Consider the following 27,991-nt stretch of genomic DNA (forward strand, 5'->3'; position numbering starts at 1 on the left):
TACAGCTAATTGCAGCTATCTATATTTAGTTACAGCTATCTAAAAAGCTACTTACAGCTATCAGTAACTACTTACAGCTAATTGCAGCTATCTATATTTAGTCAGAGCTATCTAAAATGCTACTTAAAGCTATCAATAACTACTTACAGCTAATTGCAGCTATCTATATTTAGTTACAGCTATCTATAAAGCTACTTACAGCTATCAGTGACTACTTTTAGCTACCTACAGCTCTCTTATTCGGAGGAGAGCGTCTCCGCCGTGATGAATTCTAAGCCGGTTCGAGAAACAATTTACATCTCGTCTTATTTCCCCGGGGAAGGTTCTTGAGTGTATTTTAAATCCAACGCAGCTCTTGCATTATCTTTTGAAATGGTGAGAATACGGTAAAGTGTGCTTACTTTCGTATATAAAACCTTCTTGTACCTTTATTAGCTGGCTAGCAGGCGCCCCACGGTTTTGTCCGCGTAGTTTTCGACGATCAATAAAGATTGATGATGACTTTTACCTTACCGTTATCAGCCGATAGACGTCCACAGCTCCAAGCACCTCCAAGCACAACGATCTCTAGCCGCCAGCATCCAGCGGCTCCCTGCAACCCGCTTGATATCCTCGGTACACCTAGTGGGGGGTCGACCAACACTGCGCTTTCCGGTGCGGAGTCGCCATTCCAGCACCTTGGGACCACAACGTCCATCGGCTCTTCGAACTATGTGGCCTGTCCATTGCCACTTCAGCTTCGCGACTCGCTGAGCTATGCCAGTGACTTTGATTCGTTGATTCGATCACGCAGAGAAACTCCAAGCATAGCTGGCTCTTGCTCCATCGCGCGCTTGTAACTTTGAGCCTTCTAATAATGCCCATAGTCGATGCGACTTTTGCATGTCAATTTTTTAATTGTACTGGAAAAGTGACTAAAATGCTAATACCTTCGGGTTGCTTTATCTTCACTGTTTAAAATAGGAATCCCCTGAAGACAGCCTTTTGTATAAAAACACCTAAAATATGCTTAGAAGCCACATAAATGCGACGGCCTCCGTGGCGCAGTGGTATGTGCGGTGGATTTACAAGACGGAGGTCCCAGGTTCGATCACCGACTGGGCCTATTGAGGTTTTCTTAATCGGCCCAGGTCTAGCTGGTGGAAGGCTTCGGCCGTGGCTAGTTACCAACCTACCGGCAAAGACGTACCGCCAAGCGATTAAGCGTTCGTATACGATGCCGTGTAGAAACCGAAAGGCGTGTGGATTTTCATCCTATCAAGTTAGTCCCCTTCCATCTTAGATTACATCATCAGGTGAGATTGTAGTCAAGGGCTAACTTGTAAAGAATTAAAAAAAAATGTGTCTACGCGAGTTAAGCTTTTAGAACCCCCTCTTGTGGCGATGGTTAAATTATGAACTACTTAATTATTGGCGTAAATTAAATCTCAAAAAATTCAATAGTTACTGAAACTGTGCTTAGTTATAATCAAAATTTTGAGGAACAATTAAAAAAGAACTTTGAATCCTTTACGTTGTTGCAGTAACTTCTCATCTTTAAAGTGTCATTATTATAATTTTGTATTCCACTGTAAAGGGCTTTAAAATTTTCGCAATACAAAAGTGAAATTTTTATTCATAAAAAGCGCTGAAAATTACTGAAGACCACTCGACGTCGAGAGGTACGTACAACTTTAATAAACTACGACCGCCATCTGTTTGAGGAGTGATAAAGCGAACTACAGACGGACGACAATATAGAAACTAAAATTTAAATTGTTAAATTGAAGATCTTCGTGCCACTCTTGTTAGTGCTGTGTACTCGAAAGAGAGGTCCTGGGTTCGATTCCGAGCTCAGGAGTGAATTTTACGTTTTATAAATTCACTCAGGCCTGGTTTGTTGGTAGGCAAAGGCCGTGGCTAGTTACCACCTTACCCAATGATGTTAAATACTGTTAGATGTGTCACTAGGTCATGAAAAAAACGGCGCTCAAAAGAACAACGAACGTTAACAAATACTACATTAATATTGTCTATAATATCGAGTTGTGTATTCAGGAAGTGTAAAAACTATATATATATATATACATAAATAAATAATGGAATTTCTGACAAAATTGTGCGTGTATTGTGTGCGCTCAGTTTTGTAGTCTATTATTCAGATCACTTTTTGCAGTGATTTTGTTCTCTCAATTGGCCCCGCCGGAGTTCGAACCCAGGATCTCTGTTTTGTAAATACAACACGCATACCACTGTGCCACGGAGGCCGTCAATTGTAAATTTCTAATACAATTTCGTTGGTAAAGTATTCCAAGCCTTATTTCGCTGCTGTAACGAAGCCCCGAAGTTACGAACTAGTGTCCAAATTACATGAATGCTTTACAGCGTTCGTGTAGTTTGCTCGTTTTCAAAATATTAGGAATTCACTCGTTGCATGTTTCATCCGCATTCGCGATGCGGTCCGACGAAAACTTGCATTTGTATGCACAGAAACGTGTCCAGCTTAACAAGTCTGCTGCGGTACGGGGTCTAAGTAGCCCCGTACGAGTCTCTCTAGATGCGGCTGAAATAGACATAGACATACGTGCTATAGACACGTGATAGCCCAGTGGATATGACCCCTGCCTCCGATTCAAGAGGGTGTGGGTTCGTTCGAATCCGGTCCGGGACATGCACCTCCAACTTTTCAGTTGTGTGCATTTTAAAAAATTAAATATCACGTGTCTCAAACGGTGAAGGAAAACATTGTGAGGAAACCTGCGTACCAGATAATTTTCTTAGTTCTCTGCGTTTGTGAAGTCTGCTAATCTGCATTGGGCCAGCGAGACGGACTATTGGCCTAACCCCTCTCATTCTGAGAGGAGACTCGAGTTCAGCAGTGAGCCGAATATGGGTTGATAACGATAGGTGCATAACTTCAACTTGGTTAAATATTAAACGGAGATGTTATATATCCAAGATGTGATATTTATCCATTTTATAATTGGGTGTAATAGAACATACTTAAGACTGATCAAATGATCCCTCATCTGGCCTCGCCAGATGTTGCCGCTAGAAATATATAAGCCAGGGTTCTTTATCTACCTTAATACGTGGTCACTGCTGCTGGACTACATTAGTACTGGACTGAAAGAATATACTTTAAAGTTTATTTAAAACATTATGGGGTCAAAAAGACCCCAAATCACCACAATAGAAAATGCGAGGTCTAAAATATCTCATACCTACTGCATGAACGGAAAGTATTTACAGATAAATCAATGCCATTGTTAAAAGATAATGGCACATATTTTTCCCACGCCGAATGTATCGAAGAGGCTTTATTGCTGACTTACAATTTACAATTATTTTTGCACAGCTGTGGCTTGCAATTTTCCCCGTATATCCCGTTTCTGTAAAAGAAAACTCAAAACTTACTAAACCTTAATCTATTTCTCTGGAGTAAAATGGTGTAACTATTTGTAAATTGTAGTAGATTTCCTTATTTTATTAATATTTGCAGTGGGTGCATTAATATAATAAAAATAAGCTTGTCGAAGAGCAGTGATAGCCCAGTGGATATAGTGGACCTATGCCTTCAATTCAGTGGGAGTTGGTTTGATTCCGGTTCGAGGCATGCACCTCCAACTTTCATACAAGTGCATTTTAAGAAATTAAATATCATATGTCTCTAAGGGTGAAGAAAAAACATCGTGACCAAACCTGCATACCTGAGAATTTTCTTAATTCTCTACGTGTTTTGGCTGGTGGGAGGCTTCAGCCGTGGCTAGTTACCACCCTACCGGCAAAGACGTACCGCCAAGCGATTTAGCGTTCCGGTACGATGCCGTGTAGAAACCAAAAAGGGGTGTGGATTTTCATCCTCCTCCAAACAAGTTAGCCCGCTTCCATCTTAGACTGCATCATCACTTACCATCAGGTGAGATTGTAGTCAAGGGCTAACTTGTAAAGAATAAAAAAAAAATAAAAAAAAAAAAAACGTGTGCCAATAAAGACATTAGCGCCGCGTCTGGGAGACTTCTTTCATGAAAAGGACTTTACTTCTGTGATCCCATGAAGTTCAAGGGCCCTTTGGACCGTGGAATTTTATCAGCTACACTATAGTTGCGCCACTAGTGCGTACCCTGATTAAGAAACTTGTGCACGTCACTGTTAGTATCTCATTGAATAGCAGACTATTCAAATGTCTGTCGTATGACATCGGGCCGGATATGGATCCATATATCTGGAAGTAGCTGACTATGTTCATTACTCGAATGTCGGATGATGGCAGTTAGAGATAATTGATGTCGGTTACACATAGAGTCCTTTTCATGAAAGAAGTCCCACTGCTAAAACCTGAACTAAAATTGACAGCGGTCTCAAATTCATTGGAATTCATTTAGTAGTTTCAGCCTGATTCCCGGTCAACAAAAATACAAACAGACAGACAAAAAATAAAAAAAATATATTTTTGACTTCAGTATCGATAATATTATTTTCAAACTATTATTTTCAAAATATCTTCAATGGATAGAATTTGACCTGTTACAGTTTTATTGAGCCTCAGCTCAACAGTAAGAACGGTCGGTCTTATCACCGAGGGGTGGTGGTTCGATCCCGGCCCGTTGGTCTATTGCACCCACTCCTAATACAGTCTTTCCCGACTAGTTGGAGGGGGATGGGAATATTGGTTATTAAAAAAAAAGATATGGCGAATATTCTTTTTTAAAACATATATAAGTATAGATATATAATGATAGCCTAGTGGATATGACCTCTGCCTCCGATTCTGGAGGGTGTGGGTTTGAATCCGATCCGGGGCATGCATTTTCAACTTTTCAGTTTTTAATAACCTATTAAAGTAAACACCAAATCAGCTAAGAAATGTCATCTACCTACTGTACAATATAATCATTTTGACGGCCTCCGTGGCGCAGTGGTATGCGCGGTGGATTTACAAGACGGAGGTCCTGGGTTCGATCCCCGGCTGGGCAGATTGAGATTTTCTTAATTTGTCCAGGTCTGGCTGGTGGGAGGCTTCGGCCGTGGCTAGTTACCACCCTACCGGCAAAGACGTACCGCCAAGCGATTTAGCGTTCCGGTACGATGCCGTGTAGAAACCGAAAGGGGTGTGGATTTTCATCCTTATCCTTACAAGTTAGCCCGCTTCCATCTTAGACTGCATCATCACACCATCAAGTGAGATTGTAGTCAAGGGCTAACTTGTAAAGAATAAAAAAAAAAAAAAAAGAAAAACCAGAAAGGGTTCTCAGTAAGCACCGGATGACATTTGTTACGTAGAATAACAATTTCGTACCTCAACTACGTCAAAGTTAATAAATAAGCCTGCTGTTGCGCTATTCTGGAATGATGTATAAATAACTTGACAATGTCAGTCACAAATAAGTCTCTATCTCTCTGTCTAGCCTTACAGATAAAAGATTTTAAAAACATAAATTAATACTATTTTGAAGCTAAAAAAATGTTTTATTTTAGAAACACACGTTTATATTTTTTTCGTAAGTAAATACATATGTATATAAATAATAATAACATCATAGGAACTTACTTATTAGAATTAGTAACATTTATTAACTTATACCTTTGTGATTTGTGACTTAATGTTATATCACGCTGATGACAAAGAAATAAATAGACAACATGGTCAGTCAAAAGATATTCGGTTTTGACGTCATGCCAAATACTTGTAATTCGACAATTTACTTCTCCGTCTAGACTCCGCGCTACGAAAGACGCCCCGCGGCTAAAACTTGAACTAAAATTGATAGCGCCTTATGTAAATGACAATAAGATCGCTATTAGCAAATGGTGATGAGCGTCATTATGACATTAGCGGCGCGTCTACAGGACTTGTTTCGCGGCGCGGATTCTACGTTAGTTCTCATGCTAGAAATGTTAACTTTTTTTATTCTTTACAAGTTAGCCCTTGACTACAATCTCACCTGAATCTAAGATGGAAGCGGGCGAACTTGTTAGGGGGAGGATGAAAAAACTTTCAGGTACAAATATAATCACGTTTAGCTATATAGTCTATACTAACTCAGTCGCTTTATAGTTATCTCCGCGTTGCAACGACTTGCGGTACGGACGGCTTCAGTGTACTCATGGCGTTCGAGCCGTCCACATCTTTTGTTGTGTAATTCTTTATGGGTTACTTCTACTTGGGATAGGCGGGGAGAGTAACTTGAGTGGAAAAGGGTAGTGTTAGATATCTGTCAAAGGCGCCTTTAACCCTACACACATCGTTCACAAGTGCGTGACTTCACTCAAGGTCATTCTCTGCCAATCTAGGGTCTTATTTTGGTTACAGTTTGATTTGTTATTAAGTTGTCCTGTCAAAATTTTGTGAATCTTTGTTCGACATTAGTTTTCCTATTTTTGTAATCACCTCTTGAGTCTGCTAAAATTATTGAAAGAAACAAAGAAAATGAAGAAAAAAGCTCATTGTACATTTAATGGCTTTCCATTAAAGATATGCTAAGAAATACGTTTTGTATATTACACATGGAAGAAAATATTGAACATACCTAATTAAGACACAGCTGTTGGGATATAATAGTTAAAATTTCGATAGAATTATAACATATCATTTGTATTTTATGTACATGTATTTATAATTTTGAATAGTTACTTGCATCTTAACTATTCTACTAGATTAATTACCTATATAAATTAATCAATAGGAGTGGAACACGAAAATATGATTGGAAGAAATATGTAAATAAATTTTAAAATTAATTTTAAAACAAAACAATGTAAGTAGGTACAAACAATTTTTAGGAATCTATATACTTTTAAATGAAAAAGTTGAGTTATAATTTTTTTCAAGAAATTTTTTTCGTTTTAACTCTAATACACCGTTCCAACTATCACGGATTATGGGACAACCAGAGTTTAGTGGCAGTTTGATAATACACTGTAATCTTTGGTTTGATACTGTTACTTTCACTTAACGTAAACGCGAATTTGTAAGGAATTGAAACAGCGCCATCTAGTGGCACTACTGCACAACTGTTTCAATTCCATACAAATTTGCGTAAACGTCAACGTGATAGTAACAGTATGTAAATATTGAAAACTCCCACTAGGCACATTGGTGACAGACGGACAGACAGCGGAGTCTTATTTATAGGGTTCCGTTTTACCCTTTGGATACGGAACACTAATTAAATTAAAGAAGATAATAATCATAATATTTTTCAAGGAAATAATATTTAACGTCTACATAATACCAAATATCACGAGTGTCGAAATTGCTCATTATTTTCTATAAGTAGTTGTAAGTTATCATATGTTTTTGTCTTCACAAACGCCGGGCTCCGGTGAAATGGTAACCACGTTGGGGCCATGTTTGCTTTCTTCAGGTCCGAGGAAATCCTGAAATATTATAAAGAGGTGAAGTTTTTATGATCCTCTGCCTCCGATTCCGGAGGGCGTGGGTTAGAATCCTACACCTCCAACTTTTCAGTTTTGTGCATTTTAAGAAATTAAATATCACGTGTCTCAAACGGCGAAGGAAAACATCGTGTGGAAACCTGCAATACCAGATAATTTTCTTAATTATCTGCGTGTGTGAAGTCTGCCAATCCGTATTGGGCTATTGGCCTAACCCCTCTCATTCTGAGAGGAGACTAGCTCAACAGTGAGCCGAATATTGGTTGATAGCGAAAGTTTTTTTAAAATTATTTTTATAATAACTTTATGTAACAAAAAGAAAAGTTACAGAAAAACACTATAAAATATTGAAAATTTCGCACCTCCCATCTATTTTTACTAGCAACTTTGTAACTACAAACAGTAGACACAAATTTTATACCAATTTACAAACCTCGATAACTGCACGAGTTTTTAAAATGGTCGTACACTTCAAACAGTTTCATACATTTATTTTAAACTACTCCTCCTTTTTGGAAGTCAGTTAAAAATAACACATTTGTGAAAAACACAACTTACGTCATTAATTTTCGAGGACTTTGTCATTCTTTGAGCTCTTTTTTGTGCTGACGCCGCCCGTTGCTGTAGAATCTATAAGAAAAAGTAATTGTGCATTAAGACAGTATTCATGTAGGGATGTACTACTATTTTTTTATTCTTTACAAGTTAGCCCTTGACTACAATATCACCTGATGGTAAGTGATGATGCAAGCTAATTTGGAAGCGGGCTAACATGTTAGGAGGAGGATGAAAATCCACACCCCTTTCGCTTTTTTCACGTCCGTTAAAAAACTCTCGTGCGAATGAAGCCTTAATGGTCCTTCATCATTCATAGTTGCCTCGTCTGGTGACAAAAAGGCTGGCTCATTTTTTGTGCAACGTTTCAGCCTGGCTGTCCAGCGCGGAAATGCAGCCAGTATTCTTGCCACCATTCCACGTGGGCATGATTTGTATAGTTATTAGTATAAGTTAGCTTAATTAACCGACTTCAAAAACGAGGAGGTTCTTAATTCGGTCGGTATTTTTTTTTATGTATGTACACCGATTACTCAAAGACGCCTGGACCGATTTCAAAAATCCTTTTTTTGTTTGAAACGGTATAGTCCCTATTTGGTCCTATTGCCATCATGTCGAGATCTGATGATGGAATCCTGGAGAAATTGAGGGGAACTTTCGAAAATTATATGGGTGTCTAGTGTGTTCGTATACTTTTCCATTTAGTACTTTTAAGCACTACAATTTCATGAAGGTTTAAAATCGATCGGATGATGGAGCCATAAAACAGACGAGGGAACTCCTCGGCGATGTACAGCAGTTACCTTGTGTTTGGACTTGATTAATTTGTATTATTGAGAACTTTCCACATAAATAGGTTGTGACTGTCATTAGTTCTACCTGCTGATCAGTATGAAGGCAGTGCTTAGCCGGTGTTGTCTTAATTTAAGCCATTTCTGACAGGACCACATAAAACAACACTGTCTGCAAAATCTAAATCTATAAGATATTCTCACATGGCGTGATTAATACATCACCGGCTTAGCACCGCCTTCATACTGATCAGCAGGTAGAACATATTATGCTGTTACTTTTCACTTTTTAGTTTAGTGGGTACGTTTTTAGGTTTTGAAGTCGGTTGTATTTTTTTATTATTTCCTTATTGTATTCTTTCTTTCTTTCTCAATAAAAAAAGAAAAAAATATATATGTAGGTACTTACCAGAAGTCTCCTCTGCTCAGCTTCGGCCAATTTCTCCCTGATGTCGGGTAGTTTGATGTCAGCGGGCGGGGGGTGCAGCAGCCTCTGCAGGTGCGGGGGAGGGGTCGTCGCCTTGGGGTTCACGTCGAACTCCTCTATGGGGATCTCAAACGCGATCGCTGGTTGGGACAATTAATGTATTATTAAGTATGATTATTATATCAAATTAAATCAATTAATAAGTACATCATCATCAATCATCATCATTATTGACAACCCATATTCGGCTCACTTTTGAGCACGAGTCTCCTTTCAGAATGAGAGGGGTTAGGCCTTAGTCCCCCGCGCTGGCCAAAAGCGGATTGGCAGACTTCACACACGTAGAGACTCAAGAAAATTCTCAGGTAGACAGGTTTCCTCGCGATGTTTTTCCTTCACCGTTTGAGACACCATAATCATCATCAATACATAAATATAAATATACTTAAACAATACCTTGTACATGTGTATTCTGTGACAATACCACGTCACTATCTAGCCCCTATGTAATCTATCCCCTGTAAAGTACAGCCTGTGTTATAGGTAGGTACTAAGATAGCTTACTTAACACAAACAAAATTTTCATATTTTTATCTGCCTGACTGTTTGTGTAAACTTTGGAACGGCAGAACCGATTTTAATAAAACTTACGAAATTGAGAAGTATATTCAGCAACATATATATAGGCTATAAATTTATAATTCCCAAGGGATTTGTAAAAAAATTAATTTCCCGCGTACAAAGTAATTAAACAATCATTTTGAATAATAAAAAAATAAAATAACGTGGAATCTATTCTAGGCATATACTTTGAGTGTATGTTTATTTACATAAAACATACACAACATAATGTGTTTTTTTTATTTTGTTGAATTAACAATTTTGCTAAGCAACAAACAAGACTAAGGCAGCATAAAAATTTAGCACGTAAAAACATTTTTGAATATCCACCACAACTCCTTTGTCACAAAGGCTGTAGGTAACTTTGTTAGAAAACGCTTTCAGGAGAATGAGTCTTTTAAAAAAATGTTCACCGTTAGTTTCGCTAAAACTCTGAAGCAGTTTGACCGATTTGAAGATTTTTTGTTCAATTATTTGTTCGAACACAAAGGTGGTTTAAAAACAAGTAAAAAAATGGAGTTCTAAGATACTTAGGCTACGCTTTATAAATAGATAGGGATACCATTTAAATACTTTTTATCCCATTGCTTACCGCGATTTGTATAAAAATGAATTTACGAGGACGAATTTGTAGGCGTCCGATAGTCGAAAATATCAATAAGATTGGTAATTTTGTGAGAAATTAATTCTATCAAAGAATTCAAAATACCGTTGTTAGACCTTTATTTTAAATATTGGATAGAAGCAGGCGTTACTTTGAGGAAGTTCATCATGAATATATAATAATTTATTTATTTTGCTATCATCCGCGAAAAGCCGACGAACCCATGCGACAACGTCACCCAGGTCCGACAAAATACTCTCTACGTACGTTTCATCCCGAAACCGGAGCATCCTCAGGAGATGTTGACTCTTACCGTGCAAGTTGCACGTTGTGGACCTGGTTGACGTTGTCGCATGGGTTCGTCGACTTTTCGTGGATAATAGCAAAATAAAAAAAAATATTAGGTATATGTTATTGCTTATTTTTGCAAAAAAAAAAGTTATTGAGTTTACTTACGAGGTCTAGGCTTAGCGGGAGTATCGGGTAACACTACAGTCGGTAAATCGTCAGTATGGTGGTGACTGTTTGCTCCGTTTGCCCTGTTTGTCTCGTTTGCCTCGTTTGCCTTGTTTGTGTCGTTTGCCTCGTTGCAACTGGCCTTTTTGTCGTTGCCATTGGTCATCTTATCGTTGCCATTGGCCATCTTGTGGCCGTCCTCTGCCGGGGCTATCACGTGACCCGAAGAACCACATCCCATTTTGCTTAGTTTTCGTGCGAATCTTTAGCACTTTTAAATTTTCACACTAACTGTAAATATACATTACTTGTCCTTCTGTGTTAAAATGTCTGTTTTTTTTGTATTGCTTCTTGCAAAAAAAAGAAGGTAACTATATGGTTAGGGGGAAAATTAATGTTGATTTTTGTAACAAAGGCTAGCAGGGGTATAATATCAAAGGATAAAGGACTACTTGAGGCGACGTCGTAAAATGGTACGACCTAATTACAATAGAACACAAGAAAAAAAAATATTCAGAACGTCATCATTGTCCTTGGAATATCCGCACTGATACTAGAAGCGAAAGTAGGCACCTAACTCTTGTTGTCACGTTTTCATCATCATCATCATCATCATCATCATCATCATATCAGCGGACGTCCTCTGTAAGACATAGACCTTTGTAGGGACTTCGAAACATCACGATACTGAGCCGCCTGCATCCAGCGAATCCCTGCGACTCGCTTGATGTCGTCAGTCCACCTGGTGGGGGTCGACCAACACTGCGCGTTCTTGCTTTTTTTATACGTGTAGAGTATGTTTGTTTTTTTAATACCTGGACTAACCTGTAGTTGAAAAGTTGAAAAACAACAATTTTCTCGTCCAACCATTGGCTGGAGGAAGGCTTCGACCGTGGCTAGTTACCACCCTACCGGCAAAGACGTACCGCCAAGCGATTTAGCGTTCCGGTACGATGTCGTGTACAAATCGAAAGGAGTGTGGATTATCATCCTCCTCCTAACAAGTTAGCCCGCTTTCATCTTAGATTGCATTATTACTTAACATCAGGTGAGATTGTAGTCAAGGGTCCCTACAAAAGGCTTATGTCCTGCAGTGGACGTCCATCGACTGATATGATGATGATGTCTACTTGACCGATTAAAAAAGTTCTTTCACCATCAGAAACCTTTTTTTTGTCTCATCTCCTCCTTTCCTTCCTAATACCGCAGTATAACTTCAGGAAGGGGATTAGAAACCTACATCTTTACTAAAATAACATAAAATACATGTTGTCACAGTATTCCACATGAATGAAAACTACGCGTGTAAAACTAAAACTGTTCATCGATAAATTAAATAAATTAAAAATTATCTAGTTACTGAGTTTAATTTAATTAATTAATTACAGTTAAATTCGACCAGTGGACAGAATAAAAATGTGACCTAAACAAACACTTTTAAGATAAATAACATAGATAAAACGGTAAAAACATGACTATTTACATAGTGTACACTCAATCAATTGTAAGTAATCAACACTCAATACAAGAATGTATCGCCGGGGAAGCGAACCGGCGACCCGTGCGCGCCCGCCCGTATCGGCCACGCTACTATCCTTCGATTAATATAGGTTTTATTTTCACCATACGTTTTCAGGCGTGCTTCATTGATGTATAGAGTGACTGAATCCATTTGATATTTGCTTTTTAATCAACCGAACATCTCACCAACGTTACTAAGTTTGACAAAGTTTGAAGTAAATTACTTGTCATGATCATCATTATCAGCCGATGGACGTCCACTGCTGGACATACGCCTCTTGCATGGACTTCCAAGCATAATGGTCTCAAGCCGCTTGATGTCGTCGGTCAACCAAGTGGGGGGACAACCAACGCTGCGCTTTCCGGCGAGGGGTCGCCATTCCAGCACCTTGGGACCCCAACGTCCATCGGCTCTTCGAACTATGTGGCCTGCTCATTGCTACTTCAGCTTCGCGACTCGCTGAGCTATGTCAGTGACTTTGGTTCGTCTGCGGATCTCCTCATTTATGATTCGATCGCGCAGAGAAACTCCAAGCGTAGCTCTCTCCATCGCCCGCTAAGTGATTTTAAGCCTTCTAATAAGGCCCATAGTTAGCGACCAAGTTTCGGATCCGTAGGTCATCATTGGCAACACACACTGTTCGAAGAATTTCGTCTTCAGGCGCTGAGAAATTTCGGACGAAAAGATGTCGCGGAGTTTCCATGGCAAGTTCGTTGTTAGTGACATTTTAATTTTGGTATCCTATAAACATAAAGTTCAAATTCGAATAAAACGTGTTATACGCGAAAAGGTAGTCGACGTGTGTAAAATTGTAAAATAGAGGAATTGCAGCTCAGATCATCTACTTTTACCGTTTGCGACTCCGAAAAACCTGATCGATCACAGAAATGTAGGTCGAACACGATGATACAAATAGAATTGCGCCTAGACATTTACTATGAATGGTGTACCTATGAATGTTAATATCGTATATAATTAAATAACGAAATAAAAACAATTACCAAAGTGACGTCGCCTATCTGGATCGGTTCGCTCTCGAAACCGTTCAAGTTGTAACTTAATTCGGTTATATAAAACTAGTATTAGAACACGAAATTACTCCGGCCAGCATGATTCGAACTCAGTACCAAAGTCTTGCGTCCAGATCCTCAATTGTGGAGTTATTGAGGTTTCATTTATGTAAGTTTTTTTTTTATAAAGCAAGTATTAAAACCGGTTGCGCACGCTATATTCAGGATTAACAATGCTTACACAGAAATTACAGGTCGCGTTGTACGACACCCTCCAGCCGTGTGGTGACGGCACAGCGGAGCCGTGGAGCCGTTTTGCCGTTCTAGCGATTAGTCTGGAGGATACTCGAGCTCAGCAGTGAGCCGAATATAGGTAAATAATGATAATGTTATTTTAGTATCTATCATGTAAATAGATATAAGCACTTTAAAAAATAGGTATTTTGAATTCACAGACAGACATTTTAATTTTATTTATATGTATTGATTTTGAAATACATATTGAAATAATAAAAGCACGCAATGTATGTAAACGCAACGAATATAGCGCAGGTTTATTTTAATAACATAAAACCAGTCCAATTATGCTTTTACTAAACATGCTACGAACAAATACACATGCAATATGTAATAACACGGTATTACTTCTGTAATACAGTATTACTTATTTCAAAATAACTCCAACTTCCAACCTCTGTACTCTAAATAAAATTTTCCCTTTAAGAAAACTTTGTCACCGAGAAAATCTTCCAATTTTCCGAAGAAAAATTTCAAACTCGACGCCTTCATAGCGCGACACTCCGTAGCGAGTTTCATCCAATTCATTACCGACTCAGCGATATTCCGGATTGAAATTCCTTATAAAGTTTCGTGAGATTCGCCGTGTCCGCTTCTCCTTGGGTAAAATGACAAATCCTCAAGGCGAGCACTTTCAAATGTACAACTTAATAAAAACAATTTTACTTCAACGAAGAAAGAAAAAACTATTTTATAATAAATTTTTCTGTCTTCATTTAGTTAACTTAACATAAAAAGAAACAACTTCAAGATGCTAACCTTGGTACTAATTTACAAAACTAATCTAAGTTGCATGAAAAGAGTAAAATAATAATTTCAGGAACACTTAATTTTATGAGAGTTTATATAATATAATATTTCTATGGGTCGTACATAAATCCATTTTTAAGAATATTCAATATTCAAGACCTTGACTGACAGAATCATGTCCTCATCACTTCGAAACCACTTTTAATAGTCTCTGGAGGTAGTTTGCCACGAAGTTAAATTTTTGGAGTCACATGATTTCTCGTATTATCTGCAAGAAATCAAAATTACACTTTAAACTTTTATCTGTGTAACCTGCTAAGTGTTACCTTCCAAACAGTGGCGTAGCTACCCAGGGGTAGAGTAGAGGTAGAGGAGGCCCTAAAGCTCAAGGCCCTCGAATCCTTAACAGAAATTCGCAATCGAACTGAACTTTTCGAAAATTTCTCCCATTATCATAATAATTATGTCAGGTTGCAACCCGACTTTAATCATGGCAACACTGTTGAGAGAAGTTCAAGTTCACCTTCTATAAATGAAAGTATTTGTTTCTTCAATACTTTTACTGAATAAATCCTAACCAGTGTAGTTAGTAGGCTCCATAAGGTTTAGTAATGGGGCTCCATTTTTTATTTGCACCAGGGTCAAAATTCAAAATTCAAAATTCATTTATTTCAAGTAGGCTCAGTTTACAAGCACTTTTGACACGTCAGTTGACTATTTGTAAAGATTCTACCACCGGGTCGGAAGGCAGGTTCTGCTGAGAAGATACCGGCAAGAAACTCAACAGTTGCTCTTTTGAAAAAGTCATACAGTATTACAATTTACATTTGATAACAATTAAATTACAATTTCTTATAGTTTTATTTCCTGTGTGAAGGTGGAAGCTGATCCAATGGCCTCCAAGCACCTTTGTCGTTAAGGAACTCATCAATAGTGTAGTAACCTCGACTAAGTAAATGTTTTTTAACACATTGCTTAAAGTTGTGCATTGGCAAGTCCATCACAGTCTTGGGGATCTTGTTATAGAAGAGTACACCCAAATCTTTGATTACTAGCTACGCCACTGCTTCCAAAGCTATAATACCCAAACCCCAGAGCTTATCTACCGTATTGGCTGACAAACTTTTTTTAAAAAATGTTTAAAGTCAGTTTAACACTAAAAGAATTTTCGAAAAAAATGCCTGCTGCTCTTAATAGTACATGATTTTAAAAAAAAAATCAGTAAAATATTCACAATCGAAATTACTTTTTTTTTTTTTTTACCATCATCATCGACTCCATGTTTCCCTGTGCTGTCATCGGTCGGACAATCACTATCAAACACGTACCTGATTGCCGCTACATAATGCATGCCCCCTTACCCCTTTACCCCTAAACCACCGGTTGACCCCCCGGAAGGTTGGAGGGCTGTCGGATGCGTGCTTAGTCCATATCATCGATTTTATAATTGTTGTGAACCGTGCATTTTTTCGTTGGTAGTTTGTTGCCAGTTTTAATTTGTAAATAAAACTTATAACTTCTTTTTCAAAGATCTTTTATCCTCTAACGTATAATAATGCGTATTTTTTATTTTTTGAGGATAATTATTATGAGGCAAACATTTAGGCTTCTTTGGAATTTTTTCCCCTTACTAAAGCTTACTTACTAGTAGTACTAGGTATATTTCTATAAAGAATAATCAAGTAACTGTAGTCTAGTCTAATCAATCTATTTCAATACTAAAGGTACTGTTACACATGCTCTAAAATAGCATGTTAAAAACGTGCTATTAAGTATGCTCTATACTAGCATGCTTATCATCAGTTTACATTTGCTAGCAATAAGCATGCTATTTTTAAGTATGCTCCTGAATAAGCATGCTCAAAGCAAACATTCCAATTACAAATGCTAATTTGTATCTATCGCTTTCTGTCTATAGTATCGTGTTAGACAGGGAGAGATGAAGGTGAACAGAATACAGAATAGAAATGCTGATCGACTAGCATACTCAATAAGCAAACCTTTTCAGACGCGCTAAAAGCACGCCCCCTTCCACCCGCGCAGCAAATAGCATGCTCATAAATCGCACGACTGTTGATTTTTGAGCAACCTCGAAATAAGCATGCTTATTATTAGCAATGTTGCGATACACATGCTAATAAGTGGCAACTGCTCCATAGTAGCATGCTTTCGTGCTTGAAATGAGCATGTGTATGTAGCTTAAGTTGTGGTATAGATTGTATGATACGGGGACATTGACTGTAATGCGGTATGCCCCAAATATTACTGACAATACGATATTAAATGTATTCGCCATTAGATTGATTGGCTTCCGAGCAAGCATTAACATGGCGGCGCTCTACCCGGCTATTACAATGGCTATAAAACTCAATAACAAAATGTCCTACTCCCGTTTATTTTACCAACAATGTCGTATTCAGTTTTAGTTGTTCTCGGTATTATAATTTTAATGTGACGGTGTAAATAATGAGGTAGGTAGTTTTTGGAAATCAGTAATTAGTAGAACCTTTTGATTTGACCTTTTTTCTACCGTACCTAACCGTACCGTACCGTTAACGGATTTTTTCTGCCGTAAAATTCATCAGTGATGATGTCCACTGATGCGGATCAGTGGACACCTACCATTACACGTCATGTAAACTGTCAAAATTTTTGTCAAACAATTTGATAATAATAATATGCGAATTTGATAAGATAAATATACTTTATTTGCACACCACAAAGACAAAAACAAGTGAAATAAAAAACAAATTAGGAAGAGATCAGCATACAAAAGGCAACCTTCGGTTTAGGAAAACTTAAGGACAATTGATGTGATAGTGAAAAAGTCAAGGAACGGGAATTGCTCAAGTATTCACTGACAATCGAATCTAGTTCCAACAAAAATTGAAAGAGCTCCATATCCATCATAATAAATCATTACAGTGCCATCTAGCGGTATATCACAGCGGTACGTTGCTATACTTCGATATGAACCGAAGTTCTGCTCAATAGTAGTAGCTGGCGAATCGATCGTTTCGTAATTTTCCCTATAGCTCCATACAGATGTCGCTACCAGTTACAATAAATGCATTTTCATATTATGTAGTACTTAGTATTGTCATCATCTAAGCACAAATTTTCTTGATTGACGTTTAATACACAAAGCCTTACCATCGTAAAATATAAAGAAGTTTTCTTCAGTTAGCATAGCTTATTATTAAGTAATATGCTAGGGGACCTTACAATAGGCTGATAATAAGCAGCCTGCACCATAATGTGCTATTTTTTAAAGTCAAAATATTTGTTTATTAAGATATTGAAGCAAAGAAGCGACAGAAAATATTCGTTTAATTTCATTTGATATAGGTTACATTTCCATTAAAATATATAAAGTTTAACGCCGTGTTAGCCCAGTGGATATGCCCTCTGCTTCCGATTCCAAAGGGCGTGGTTTTGAATTCGGCCCGAACCTTCAGTTTTCTTTTTTCTTTTCAGTTTCTGTGTGCATTTTAAGAAATTTTTAATTTCTTAAAATGCACACAGCATTTTAAGAAATTAAAAATCACGTGTCTCAAACGGTGAAGGAAAAAGATCGTGAGGAAACCAGACAAGCAGAGAACTTTCTTAATTCTCTGCGTTTGTGATGTCTGCCAATCCGCATTGGGCCAGCGTGGTGGACTATTGGCCTAACCCCTCTCATTCTGAGAGGAGACTCGAGTTCAGCTGTGAGCCGTATATGGGTTGATAATAATGATGATGAACTAATCTATACGTCTATACTAATATATAAAGCTGAAGAGTTTGTTTGTCTGTTTGATTGAACGTGTTAATCTCAGGAACTACTAGTCCGTATTGAAAAATTCTTTCAATGTTAGATAGCCCATTTAATGAGGAAGGCTATAGGCTATATATTAATACCGTTTTCCTACGGGAACTTAATCCACGCGGGTAAAATCGCGCGGCGTCAGCTAGTAAGTTATATATTCCATTAGAATTATATTCGATAGAGAGTTGTTTGAAGTTTTGACTCGTCAAGTTATGACGAGTGCAAAATAGACATTATTAGGTTAAACAAAATAAATTATTGTAAAAATACAAAGAGAAACCGGCGTAGGCAGCGCCCCCGTACCACGCGCTCTGTAAAAGGCACATTTCGGGCCATCGCCCGGTTAACGGTGTACGGGGCAATAATGGAATAAAAACACCAAATTTATTGGAAAAACAAATTCGGAAACGACTAAAAACGGTATGTGACTAAGCGAAAGGTTAAGAAGTGGGTGAATGAAAATATGTAAAATACTAATGTACTAAAATTTTTGTCACACGTTCTGTGTCGTTCTTTGCTGAAACAACCGGTTTTAATTATTTTTATATATTAGGTGTGTATGAGGAATAGATTCCAAAGCATTTTTCAATGTTTAGGGGATAGAAGACCTCCCTGCAGTGGTACCTTATGAATAACACTGATGACCAACTGGCCTATGCACTATTTTGATCTTTATTATCAACCTATTAATATACACATCAAATCAATTAACAAAATATCATCTACCCAATCTAACCATCGATATAAATCGTTAGAGGGATGGATCTCCATACTAAAGAACGCACAATTTTATCGCACATCTTATCTTAGTATGTAACAAGCGCATGCTGTGAGTTGACGTGGACGTGGAAATATTTACTGTTTTTTTTTTTATTTTAATCCCTTAATTATGCCTTCGTGTTCATTTCGGAAGTGTAAAAACACAAGCCACAACATGAATAAAGAAATGTGTTACGAGTGATGACGAAAGTACTCAATGTGCGAAACCAATGACAAACCCGCGACGCTTTGAGGCCCATCTATCGATCTACGATCGATATATCTACACAAGATATCCCCCAGTGGTCACCGGATAACATATTTTGTTACATAGAATGTCTATTTCGTATATGTCAAAGAACATACGTCAAAGATAGTAAAATTGTCTGTCTGATGTGCTTACTATTGTTACAAAGATTTCTTTCAGAATTAAACGCCCGAAATTCTACAAATTCTAAATATTATACGCAATAACGTTAAAAAAGAATATGAAATTGCTTAGACCAATGTGTATTCTGTTGTATTTATGTATTGGTATAAATTATATTCTACATATTTGTTTTCTCAATAAATATTCGGACATATTGGGCCAGTTAGCGCCATCTATATAAGGCGTTGTTAACATGAAACATGTAAGTTCAATGTAGGATGTAACTTCATAGATCATTTGAATTCCTTTTAGCGTATGTAAGTATTATCTCATAGCCTTTTTTAAACGTCTTGTCACTATGTAATAATCATAATTGTCACAATATACCTATAAACAACTTGGTTTTGCTTAGATTTTACATTTAAGCAGTGGCGTAGCATGTCTTGGAGGAGGCCTGTATCAAATTAAATTGGAGGCCCAAATGAAGGCTAGGTAAAATTTTTTCACCTAGGAAACAAAAATAGTCATATAAAATAAATATGACTTTATAGAATGGCGCACGCATGTTCAAGGAAAAAAAGAGATTTCTTTTTACTTTTGTCAATTCTAAAGTGAAAACTCTGCAGTTTTTTTTGTTATTTTTTCGGGTTAGCACCAGGTTAAGGGAGATTATGGATTACATTTTACATTTTATTAAACTTTTCAATAACTTATAATTTCTCGTACCTACATAGGATAAAGTAATTAATTTATACTTATTAATTGTACTTTGTTAACACCTCTTTCGTGCTAATTTGGAAAACAACTAATTTATCTAAATCGATCATAAATGCCTTGGATATATGTACCTTCGCCTACTTTCTGCTTTGGCGTAGGCTTTACCAAATTAGATAAAAAACTACGAAACCAACTAATAATGTAATTCACCAATTAACATGGTAATAAAACACCAAAACCGCCAGGCGCCAATAAATTATCACATTTATTCAACACAATTCAGAACAGAACGTATTTGGCACCGACTTCCAACTACGTCCAACCCTTGTTTGGTTGGTTTCGATTTCTTTTGTGTTTTTGGAAAAATAACCAGCTAACGGTATAATATAGGAGATTTAGTTTATAGTGTGAAAGCGGGAAAAAACACTAAAACTTCGAAATATTTTTATGATGAAACATATAAAAGTAACTATTAGACGCCTTCGCGGTTTCACCTGCGTGGTTCCCGTTCCCGTAGGAATACGGGAATAATATATAGCCTATAGCCTTTCTTGATAAACGGGCTAACTAACACTGAAAGAATTTTTCAAATCGGACCAGTAGTTCTTGAGATTAGCTCGTTCAATCAAACAAACTCTTCAGCTTTGTAATATTAGGTATAGATTTAAAACATATAAAGTAGGCAAGTTGCCATCAATCTAAGTAAACATTATACATACGTTACGTATATTACAAAACAAATTCCCCCGCCGTGTTTGTTTGTTCGCGATAAACTTAAAATTACTGAAACGGATTTTCGTGTGGTTTCTTCTTTTCACTAATAGATAGAGTGATTCCTAAGGAAGGTTAAGGAAGGTTAGGTTAGGTATATAGTTTGTCAAGATTTTATGCAAATTAATTTAAATACGACATTAAGTGTTTGTAAAAGGCGAAACTTTGTATAAAAGTCTCTTTTTTGAAGTTGGTAGGGTTACATTCAGACACAGTCGCGAGCATATATTCTAGTCAGGGATAAAAAAACGTACAGTATTTTCAAAACCTTTTAAATACTTATGAAATGAAATTAACTCAACTAACTTGTTTTAAACTTCTACACCTAGTAGACAGTAATCGGGATACATTTTTAAATTTTATATTAGATTGTGTAGACAAAAAAAAAGTAATTTTTCTTTGTTATATAATTACTTCAAATTGTTAATTTTTCGTTCGCCATCTACAACCCTCTAAAGAGGCGCACCCCACAGGGTGGTAAATTTGAATCCTCATTCCATTTACCTATTCAATAATGGTTTTCGGACGTTTTATTGATTTTCATTCGAATTCATTCAGGTATGCAGTATTGTAAATATAACTTAACACCCCAACGAGTATAATATATTTTGTCACGGGAAAAACCAAATTTTCATTTTCTTTCATTGCTACAACTGAAAATCAGCGCTGCAGGGCGCTGTACAGCTTTATTTAAATGAACTTTTTTTCAAATAAATTTATTTATTTTCAGGTTCATTAACAATACTAACATAGTCTAAGATAAAAATTCTTACTAATTTTAATAGCTAATCTAGATTGTTATTTTTGTAATTAAAAACTCTATGGGTTGTTTAAACTGAAATAAAATTTATTTATTTATTTTATTCTGAGGTGCTTTTAATTTTTACGTTTATTCGAATTTTCCTTTTATTTGTCCGAAGTTTGAAACTAAATGAAAATCATTTAATATGATTATTTTACATAAATTAAAACAAGTTTATCATTTTAAAATAATAGTAAAACAACGTACCTATATATATTTCAAGTAACTACCTAAGGCTATTATATTAACTAAATAATATTATAAAAATAAAAAAGCAAATCATTTAATTTCTTGTTTTCAAAGATATCGTTAGCAATCTCTCGGCCTATTAACGGTTCTATCGACTTTTTCGAAAAAGGTCCGATGACTAAGAGACAGTTGCCTTTTAGATCGTCAACAGCACAGATAAGGACCAACAGAAAACAACTCTATCGTGTCGCAATCATTAAGATTTTTCTTTAATTGTCATCAATTATAACACTAATGATAGCTCTGTATTTACTGTGCTCTGGTGGTTTGAATCGAATTATGTTTTTATTTTAATTGGTTACTAACTGTTATCAACGCGTGGTATTTAGTTTATTGCCAACTAGCTAGTCGCTCTGACTTTGTATGGGTAAAGCATCAGCTTGGCCCACTGTCTACTCTATCATCATCATCATCATGATCATATCACCCATATTCTGTTCACTGAAGGAGCTCTCAGAATTCCAGGGGTTCAGTGCAGTCGCTAAATTCGGATCACTTCTTGCGTTGATTTCGTAGGCACGTAACATATCTAAGTACAAAACAATCACTGGGTACCTATGCCATTGAAAATGTCCTCTAATATTTTACCCAAACAAAAACAATAGTTTGCCGCAACGCAAGTCGTATGTAACGCAATTAGATCGGTTGCACCAAACAGCGTAGCACCAAATACAGCCACACTAAATGTTATGTTCAAACACCACCCTATTTGGTGTCGCGAATTGCTGGTAATGCTAACCTGGGAACTTAACTACATGTTAAGTGACAGTTTCGTCATACAAGGACTTTTATTTTCATTGTTTGTTTATTGTAATAATTGATGGACCAAGCAGACGACACACCTGGTGGTAAGTGGAAAAAACCACCATGCTAAGAATATATCTGGTTAAAGCCGAAAAGGAAAAAGTATCAAAATATTTGGACCTTGCTCACGAGATTACCGCCATGTGGAATGTTGAGTCAACTATTATTGTTCCGATAGTTGTTTCAGTCAATGGTCTTATAGCTAAAAGCTTCGACCAACACCTTAAGAAACTTTCGCTTAACTGTTGGATCAAGAGTCGGATACAAAAGGCAGTGATTCTTGAGACGGCGCGTATTGTGAGGAGGTTCCTCACTCTGGAGCCCTGACCACCGGTTGCTTGGGCATTCAAATGTCCCGCAGCGGGAGGGTGGATTTTTTTTATAAATTTTTAATAACGTTTTGTATTTTATACTTACATTGTTAAAAATTTAAAAACAAGAAGTAATAAAATAAATGAGAGTGTACTACAAAGTGCCGGCAAATTCTAGTATGCTTTAAAACGTTTATTGCCGCACCACGCGACGTCGCGTAAAGTGGTCTTTTATACTTTGGCCGGTAACGCGACATCGCGTGGAGGTTACCAGCCTACCAGCAAAGACGTATCAAGCGATTTAGCGTTCCAGTACGGTGCCACGTGTACTATGGATCACGAGGCTTGGTACTTCAATGCGATCGATATTTATTAGCTCTCAAAGCCTCTTGAGCCACTCCTCGTTCGAAAGCCCGGCGGGGCGCTGTGGGGTTGAGCGTAAACAACGTTTAAGGACTTATTAGTACTGTACTATTTGTTAATCCTCTATTTATTTACAAATACTTACATTTATTTTAATTTCAATACTGATCTATACATATTACGAGTAAAGCTGAAGAGTTTGTTTGTTTTTCTGCTTGAACGCGTTTATTTTAAGAAACTTCTGGTCCGATTTCAAAAATTCTCTCAATGTTAAATAGCCTATTTATCGAGAAAGGCTATAGGCTATATATTATTACCGTATTTCTACGAAATCGGGAACCACGCAGAAAAAACCGCGCGGCGACAGCAACTAATATAAAAGTTACCATCATTAGGTAATAATATAACTTAAACTCGAAATTCATTTATTTTAATTCGACTTAGTAGTCTAGAGTCATTATAATATAATACAGTCATTCATAATTAATTCCATATTAACTAATTACCGGGATATTTGTATTATAAGGATCGAAAATATCAAAGAGAATCAAGATATTTTTAACGTTATTCAAAAGAAAGGTGTTTTGTCGAAAGTTCCAATCCCCCAAACATTTTCTCCTTGGTCTTCGTTACCTCTTTTTCCATTTTACTTCAAATACTACCATACCATCATCATTAAGAACTCATATTCGGGCTCATTCACTGGGCTATCACGGCTTGGTTAGACGTATACATATGATAAAAAAAACATGCAAATCATTGCGAATGTAGCGTACCTTTTATAAGGTATATTTGCATCGATCTCCTATTAACAAGTGGATGCACAATCAGCGACCAAAAAACGTCCCCACTCAATGAGTGCCAAACACAACTTCTTGACACTCAATTCAAGTAGTCGCATTTGCAAATTCAACCTTAAACTCAGTGCTTAAGGTTGAAATTGCTCTGAATTGGGATTTTATTGAATATTGGACTATATTATGGCCTTTAGGTATAATTTTCTTTACCAATAATTCTAAAACTGTCAAAGCAAAATTGCCCAATTTTTAAATGAAATTTTCTACATGATTGTGTGTCCTTTAAATAAGAGGTCAATGTATATTTGCCATATCTTTTATATACGACCAATGCTCCCATTCCCCTCCAACTAGTCCTAAAGGACTAGGAAGAGTAGTCTAGTCTTTTATGATAGTCTTTTAGAATAGTCAATTCAACTTTTTGACGGCCTCCGTGGCGCAGTGGTATGCGCGGTGGATTTACAAGACGGAGGTCCTGGGTTCGATCCCCGGCTGGGTCGATTGAGGTTTTCTTAATTGGTCCAGGTCTGGCTGGTAAGAGGCTTCGGCCGTGGCTAGTTACCACCCTACCGACAAAGACGTACCGCCAAGCGATTTAGCGTTCCGGTACGATGTCGTGTAGAAACCGAAAGGGGTGTGGATTTTCATCCTCCTCCTAACAAGTTAGCAAGCTTCCATCTTAGACTGCATCATCACTTACCATCAGGTGAGATTGTAGTCAAGGGCTAATTGTAAAGAATAAAAAAAAAATAAAAAATAGTTCCCGGTTTGATGTTGCACAAAGTACACTTCGCAACTTTCATAATTGAATCTCCAACAGTCACAAATCACAGTTTGCACACAAACACATTATCTGGACAAGTTCGCAGTCGGCAAACTTACAAATTGTGTTAAATTTGCGTCGCTTTTCAAATTCAAATTTACAAAATGGCTTGTAAGTTCACGTAGATTCGAATCAGATTCATAATGTAACCAATATAATGCACTAGCTGACGCCGCGCGGTTTCACCCGCGTGGTTCCTGTTTCCGTAGGAATATGGGGATAATATATAGCCTTCCTCGATAAGGTTCCCGTTTCCGTAGGAATATGGGGATAATATATAGCCTATAGCCTTCCTCGATAAATGGGCTATCTAAAACTGAAAGAATTTTTCAAATCGGACCAGTAGTTGCTGAGACTAGCGCGTTCAATTAAACAAACAAACTCTTCAGCTTTATAATATTAAGTAAAGATATCTGAAGAACCCAATTTTATCATATTAGATACATATTCGTATTGAATACTAATCAAACTTTAACATGCATTAGATGACCTAAGAGCTGACCATATTGTATATCAAAGAATAAGCCTTAGCGATTTGGGGTAATGGGTCAGCCTATTGCCTATTAATAGGCGGTCTACGATTTGCTCATCTATATGAGTAAACATTGTCAAAGCTCACTTTTTGCTGTGGACACCCCAAGAGTTCTTTTTTTTATTCTCTACAAGTTAGCCCTTGACTACAATCTCACCTGATGATAAGTGATGATGCAATCTAAGATGGAAGCGGACTAACTTGTTAGAAGTAGGATAAAATCCACACTCCTTTCGGTACACGACATCGTACCGGAACGCGAAATCGCTCGGCGGTACGTCTTTGTCGGTAGGGTGGTAACTAGCCACGGCCGATGTCTCCCACCAGCCAGACCTGGACCAATTAAGAAAACCTCAGTCGGCCTAGCCGGGGATCGAACCCAGGACCTTTGTCTTGTAACTCCACCGCGCATACCACTGCGCCACGGAGGCCGTGAAAAACTAAAAAAGTCCGTAAATTACATCATACTCAAAACGCAAGGGGTAGATTTTATTTTACTACTGTGTGCTAAAGGCCTAATGGACCTTTATTTTGTTTTATTACACCATTGAATCAAAGTTTAAGTGTTTATGGAGACCCACATTTTTGGATTCCGCACAAAACAAAAGTCCTGCTTTCAATCTTTTAGATTTCCTAACTCATTGAACGAGTTAAATATAAGTTTGTAAATAGCCTTCGTAATGACGAAAGAATAGTCCGTCGAAGTCAATTATCCAATATAGATGTGGGAAAAAAAACAAGCCCTCAAACATGGTGCGACCATAAAAACACAGCAATTGCACCTGACTCACCTCCATCGAGGAAACCCCTCGGCAGACACCACGTGCATCTCCATACTCGAGTAGCACCATAGTTTTGGCCCCTATCCATAAGCAACACCCGGCTCACAATGTCTTATTTAGCGTACCTACGCGAGTCACCGCCGTAAGCGGAGTAAAGACCCTCTCTTAAGTACAGGGATACACTTTTTTGGTCCGAACCTCCCCAAAAGGAGAGCTCGGGCCGTCCGTTATATTACATAACGCTCGCAAATGGATAGTGTTTACGTGCCCTTATACGTTGGTAGTTTTTATCGCCCGCATGGTAATGGGTGAGAAGTGGTAAATCCGTATCGGTTTTGGTGCGAGTGTGGCCGGGCGTTTTTTTCTTTTTAGGGTTCCGCACGCGCCACAGTTAATTGTGAGCAATCCAATCCGATAAGTCTAACCATTTATGCGAGCTGTGATAGCCCAGTGGATATGACCTCTGCCTCCGTTTCCGGAGGGTGTGGGTTCGAATCCGGTCCAGGGCATGCACCTCTAACTTTTTAGTTATGTGCATTTCAAAAAATTAAATATCATGTGTCTCAACCGGTGAAGGAAAACATCGTGAGGAAACCTGCATACCAGAGAATTATCTTAATTCTCTGCGTGTGGTAAGTCTGCCAATCCGCATTGGGCCAGCGTGGTGGACTATTGGCCTAACCCCTCTCATTCTGAGAGGAGACTAGAGCCGAATATTGGTTGATAATGAAAAAAAAATGAAGCCTAGACATATACCTACTTACCAACGTTACACGTTAGGCTTTATTAAATACTAAATATCCCCGTCAAGCTATATCGAAAATCCGGAATATTTTTTAAAGTAAAAGTGTAATTTCTATAGTTTTCTATTAGTATAAATTACGTTAGAGACATCGGTCTAAATCTTTAAATAATATCAAAACCCCTCCTGTTTGTGTGTTTGTGTTTACAAATATAACAATAATTAAATCATTTAAAAAGCACTCTGCATCGGGATTCTTGTCACATTTTGCTTGAAATGTTTGTTGTACAGGTTTGTCAACTAGATACAATACTAATCTTGTGTTTACTATAAATTACAAGTTAAAGTAAATTAGAAAAATATGATTGTTTAACGTCAATAGCTGATTATATATTCATCATACGGAATCCTCTGCACACGAGTCCAACTCCCGCTTTCGTTTTTTTTTATGTAAGATTTTTTTCCTGAATAAGGTCTGTTGGCTATGACTTGAATTGGAAAAATGTGTGGCTTTTCAATTGTTATTAATTTATAAGTAGGTGTCTGTAAACTGTAAATAAACTCAACCAGTAGAAATAGCTGAGACGGACGAAACAAAATACAGTAATAATAAAATGTCATTTAACATTCCAGTATTACTAATAATTTTAAAATTAAGATTTTAAAGCTATTTATTTAAAAATATAAAATGTCGTTTAATATTTCAGTATTACTAATAATTTTAAAATTATAATCAGCTATTTATTTAGAAATAATAAATTAATTTGTTATCAACCCATATTTGGCTCACTGCTAAGCTCGAGTCTCCTCTAACAATTAGATGCCTAGAGATGTTAGGCCTCAGTCCACCACGCTGGCCCAATGTGGATTGACAGTAGCGTTGAGTAGGACATACAAGAGGCAGGACATTTGTCCCGTACATGACGTCACAATGTAAGAGCGGCTCAACAT

General features: G+C 37.3%; 1 protein-coding gene across 2 annotated transcripts; it reads right to left on the bottom strand.

The window, feature by feature from the left end:
- Positions 1-5,468: 5,468 nt before the first annotated feature.
- LOC112050903 (uncharacterized) lies at positions 5,469-26,440 on the bottom strand. 2 transcript variants are annotated; one of them, XM_024089315.2, is made up of 5 exons: positions 26,308-26,440; positions 10,832-14,678; positions 9,133-9,290; positions 7,936-8,007; positions 5,469-7,359 (listed from the first exon to the last, which is right to left on the bottom strand). In XM_024089315.2, the coding sequence occupies exons 2-5, from the start codon at positions 11,070-11,072 to the stop codon at positions 7,270-7,272; spliced, it is 561 nt and encodes a 186-aa protein (XP_023945083.1). In that variant the 5' UTR covers positions 11,073-14,678; positions 26,308-26,440; the 3' UTR covers positions 5,469-7,269. The 2 variants fall into 2 exon arrangements, with proteins under 2 accessions (XP_023945083.1, XP_052741008.1); XM_052885048.1 differs by lacking the exon at positions 10,832-14,678 and having other exon boundaries at positions 26,308-26,438.
- Between the last annotated feature and the right edge of the window lie 1,551 nt (positions 26,441-27,991).

Source organism: Bicyclus anynana, chromosome 13 (genome assembly GCF_947172395.1).
Source record: "Bicyclus anynana chromosome 13, ilBicAnyn1.1, whole genome shotgun sequence".
NCBI classification, from domain to species: Eukaryota; Metazoa; Arthropoda; class Insecta; order Lepidoptera; family Nymphalidae; genus Bicyclus; species Bicyclus anynana.

Excerpts from the sequence above, each read along its gene's own strand:
- LOC112050903 (XM_024089315.2), bottom strand. The coding sequence starts at position 11,072 with ATGGGATGTGGTTCTTCGGGTCACGTGATAGCCCCGGCAGAGGACGGC. Across the intron at positions 8,008-9,132 it reads CTGAGCAGAGGAGACTTCTG|ATTCTACAGCAACGGGCGGC; the intron begins GTAAGTACCTAC and ends TTTTTCTTATAG. Across the intron at positions 7,360-7,935 it reads AGTCCTCGAAAATTAATGAC|GATTTCCTCGGACCTGAAGA; the intron begins GTAAGTTGTGTT and ends ATAATATTTCAG.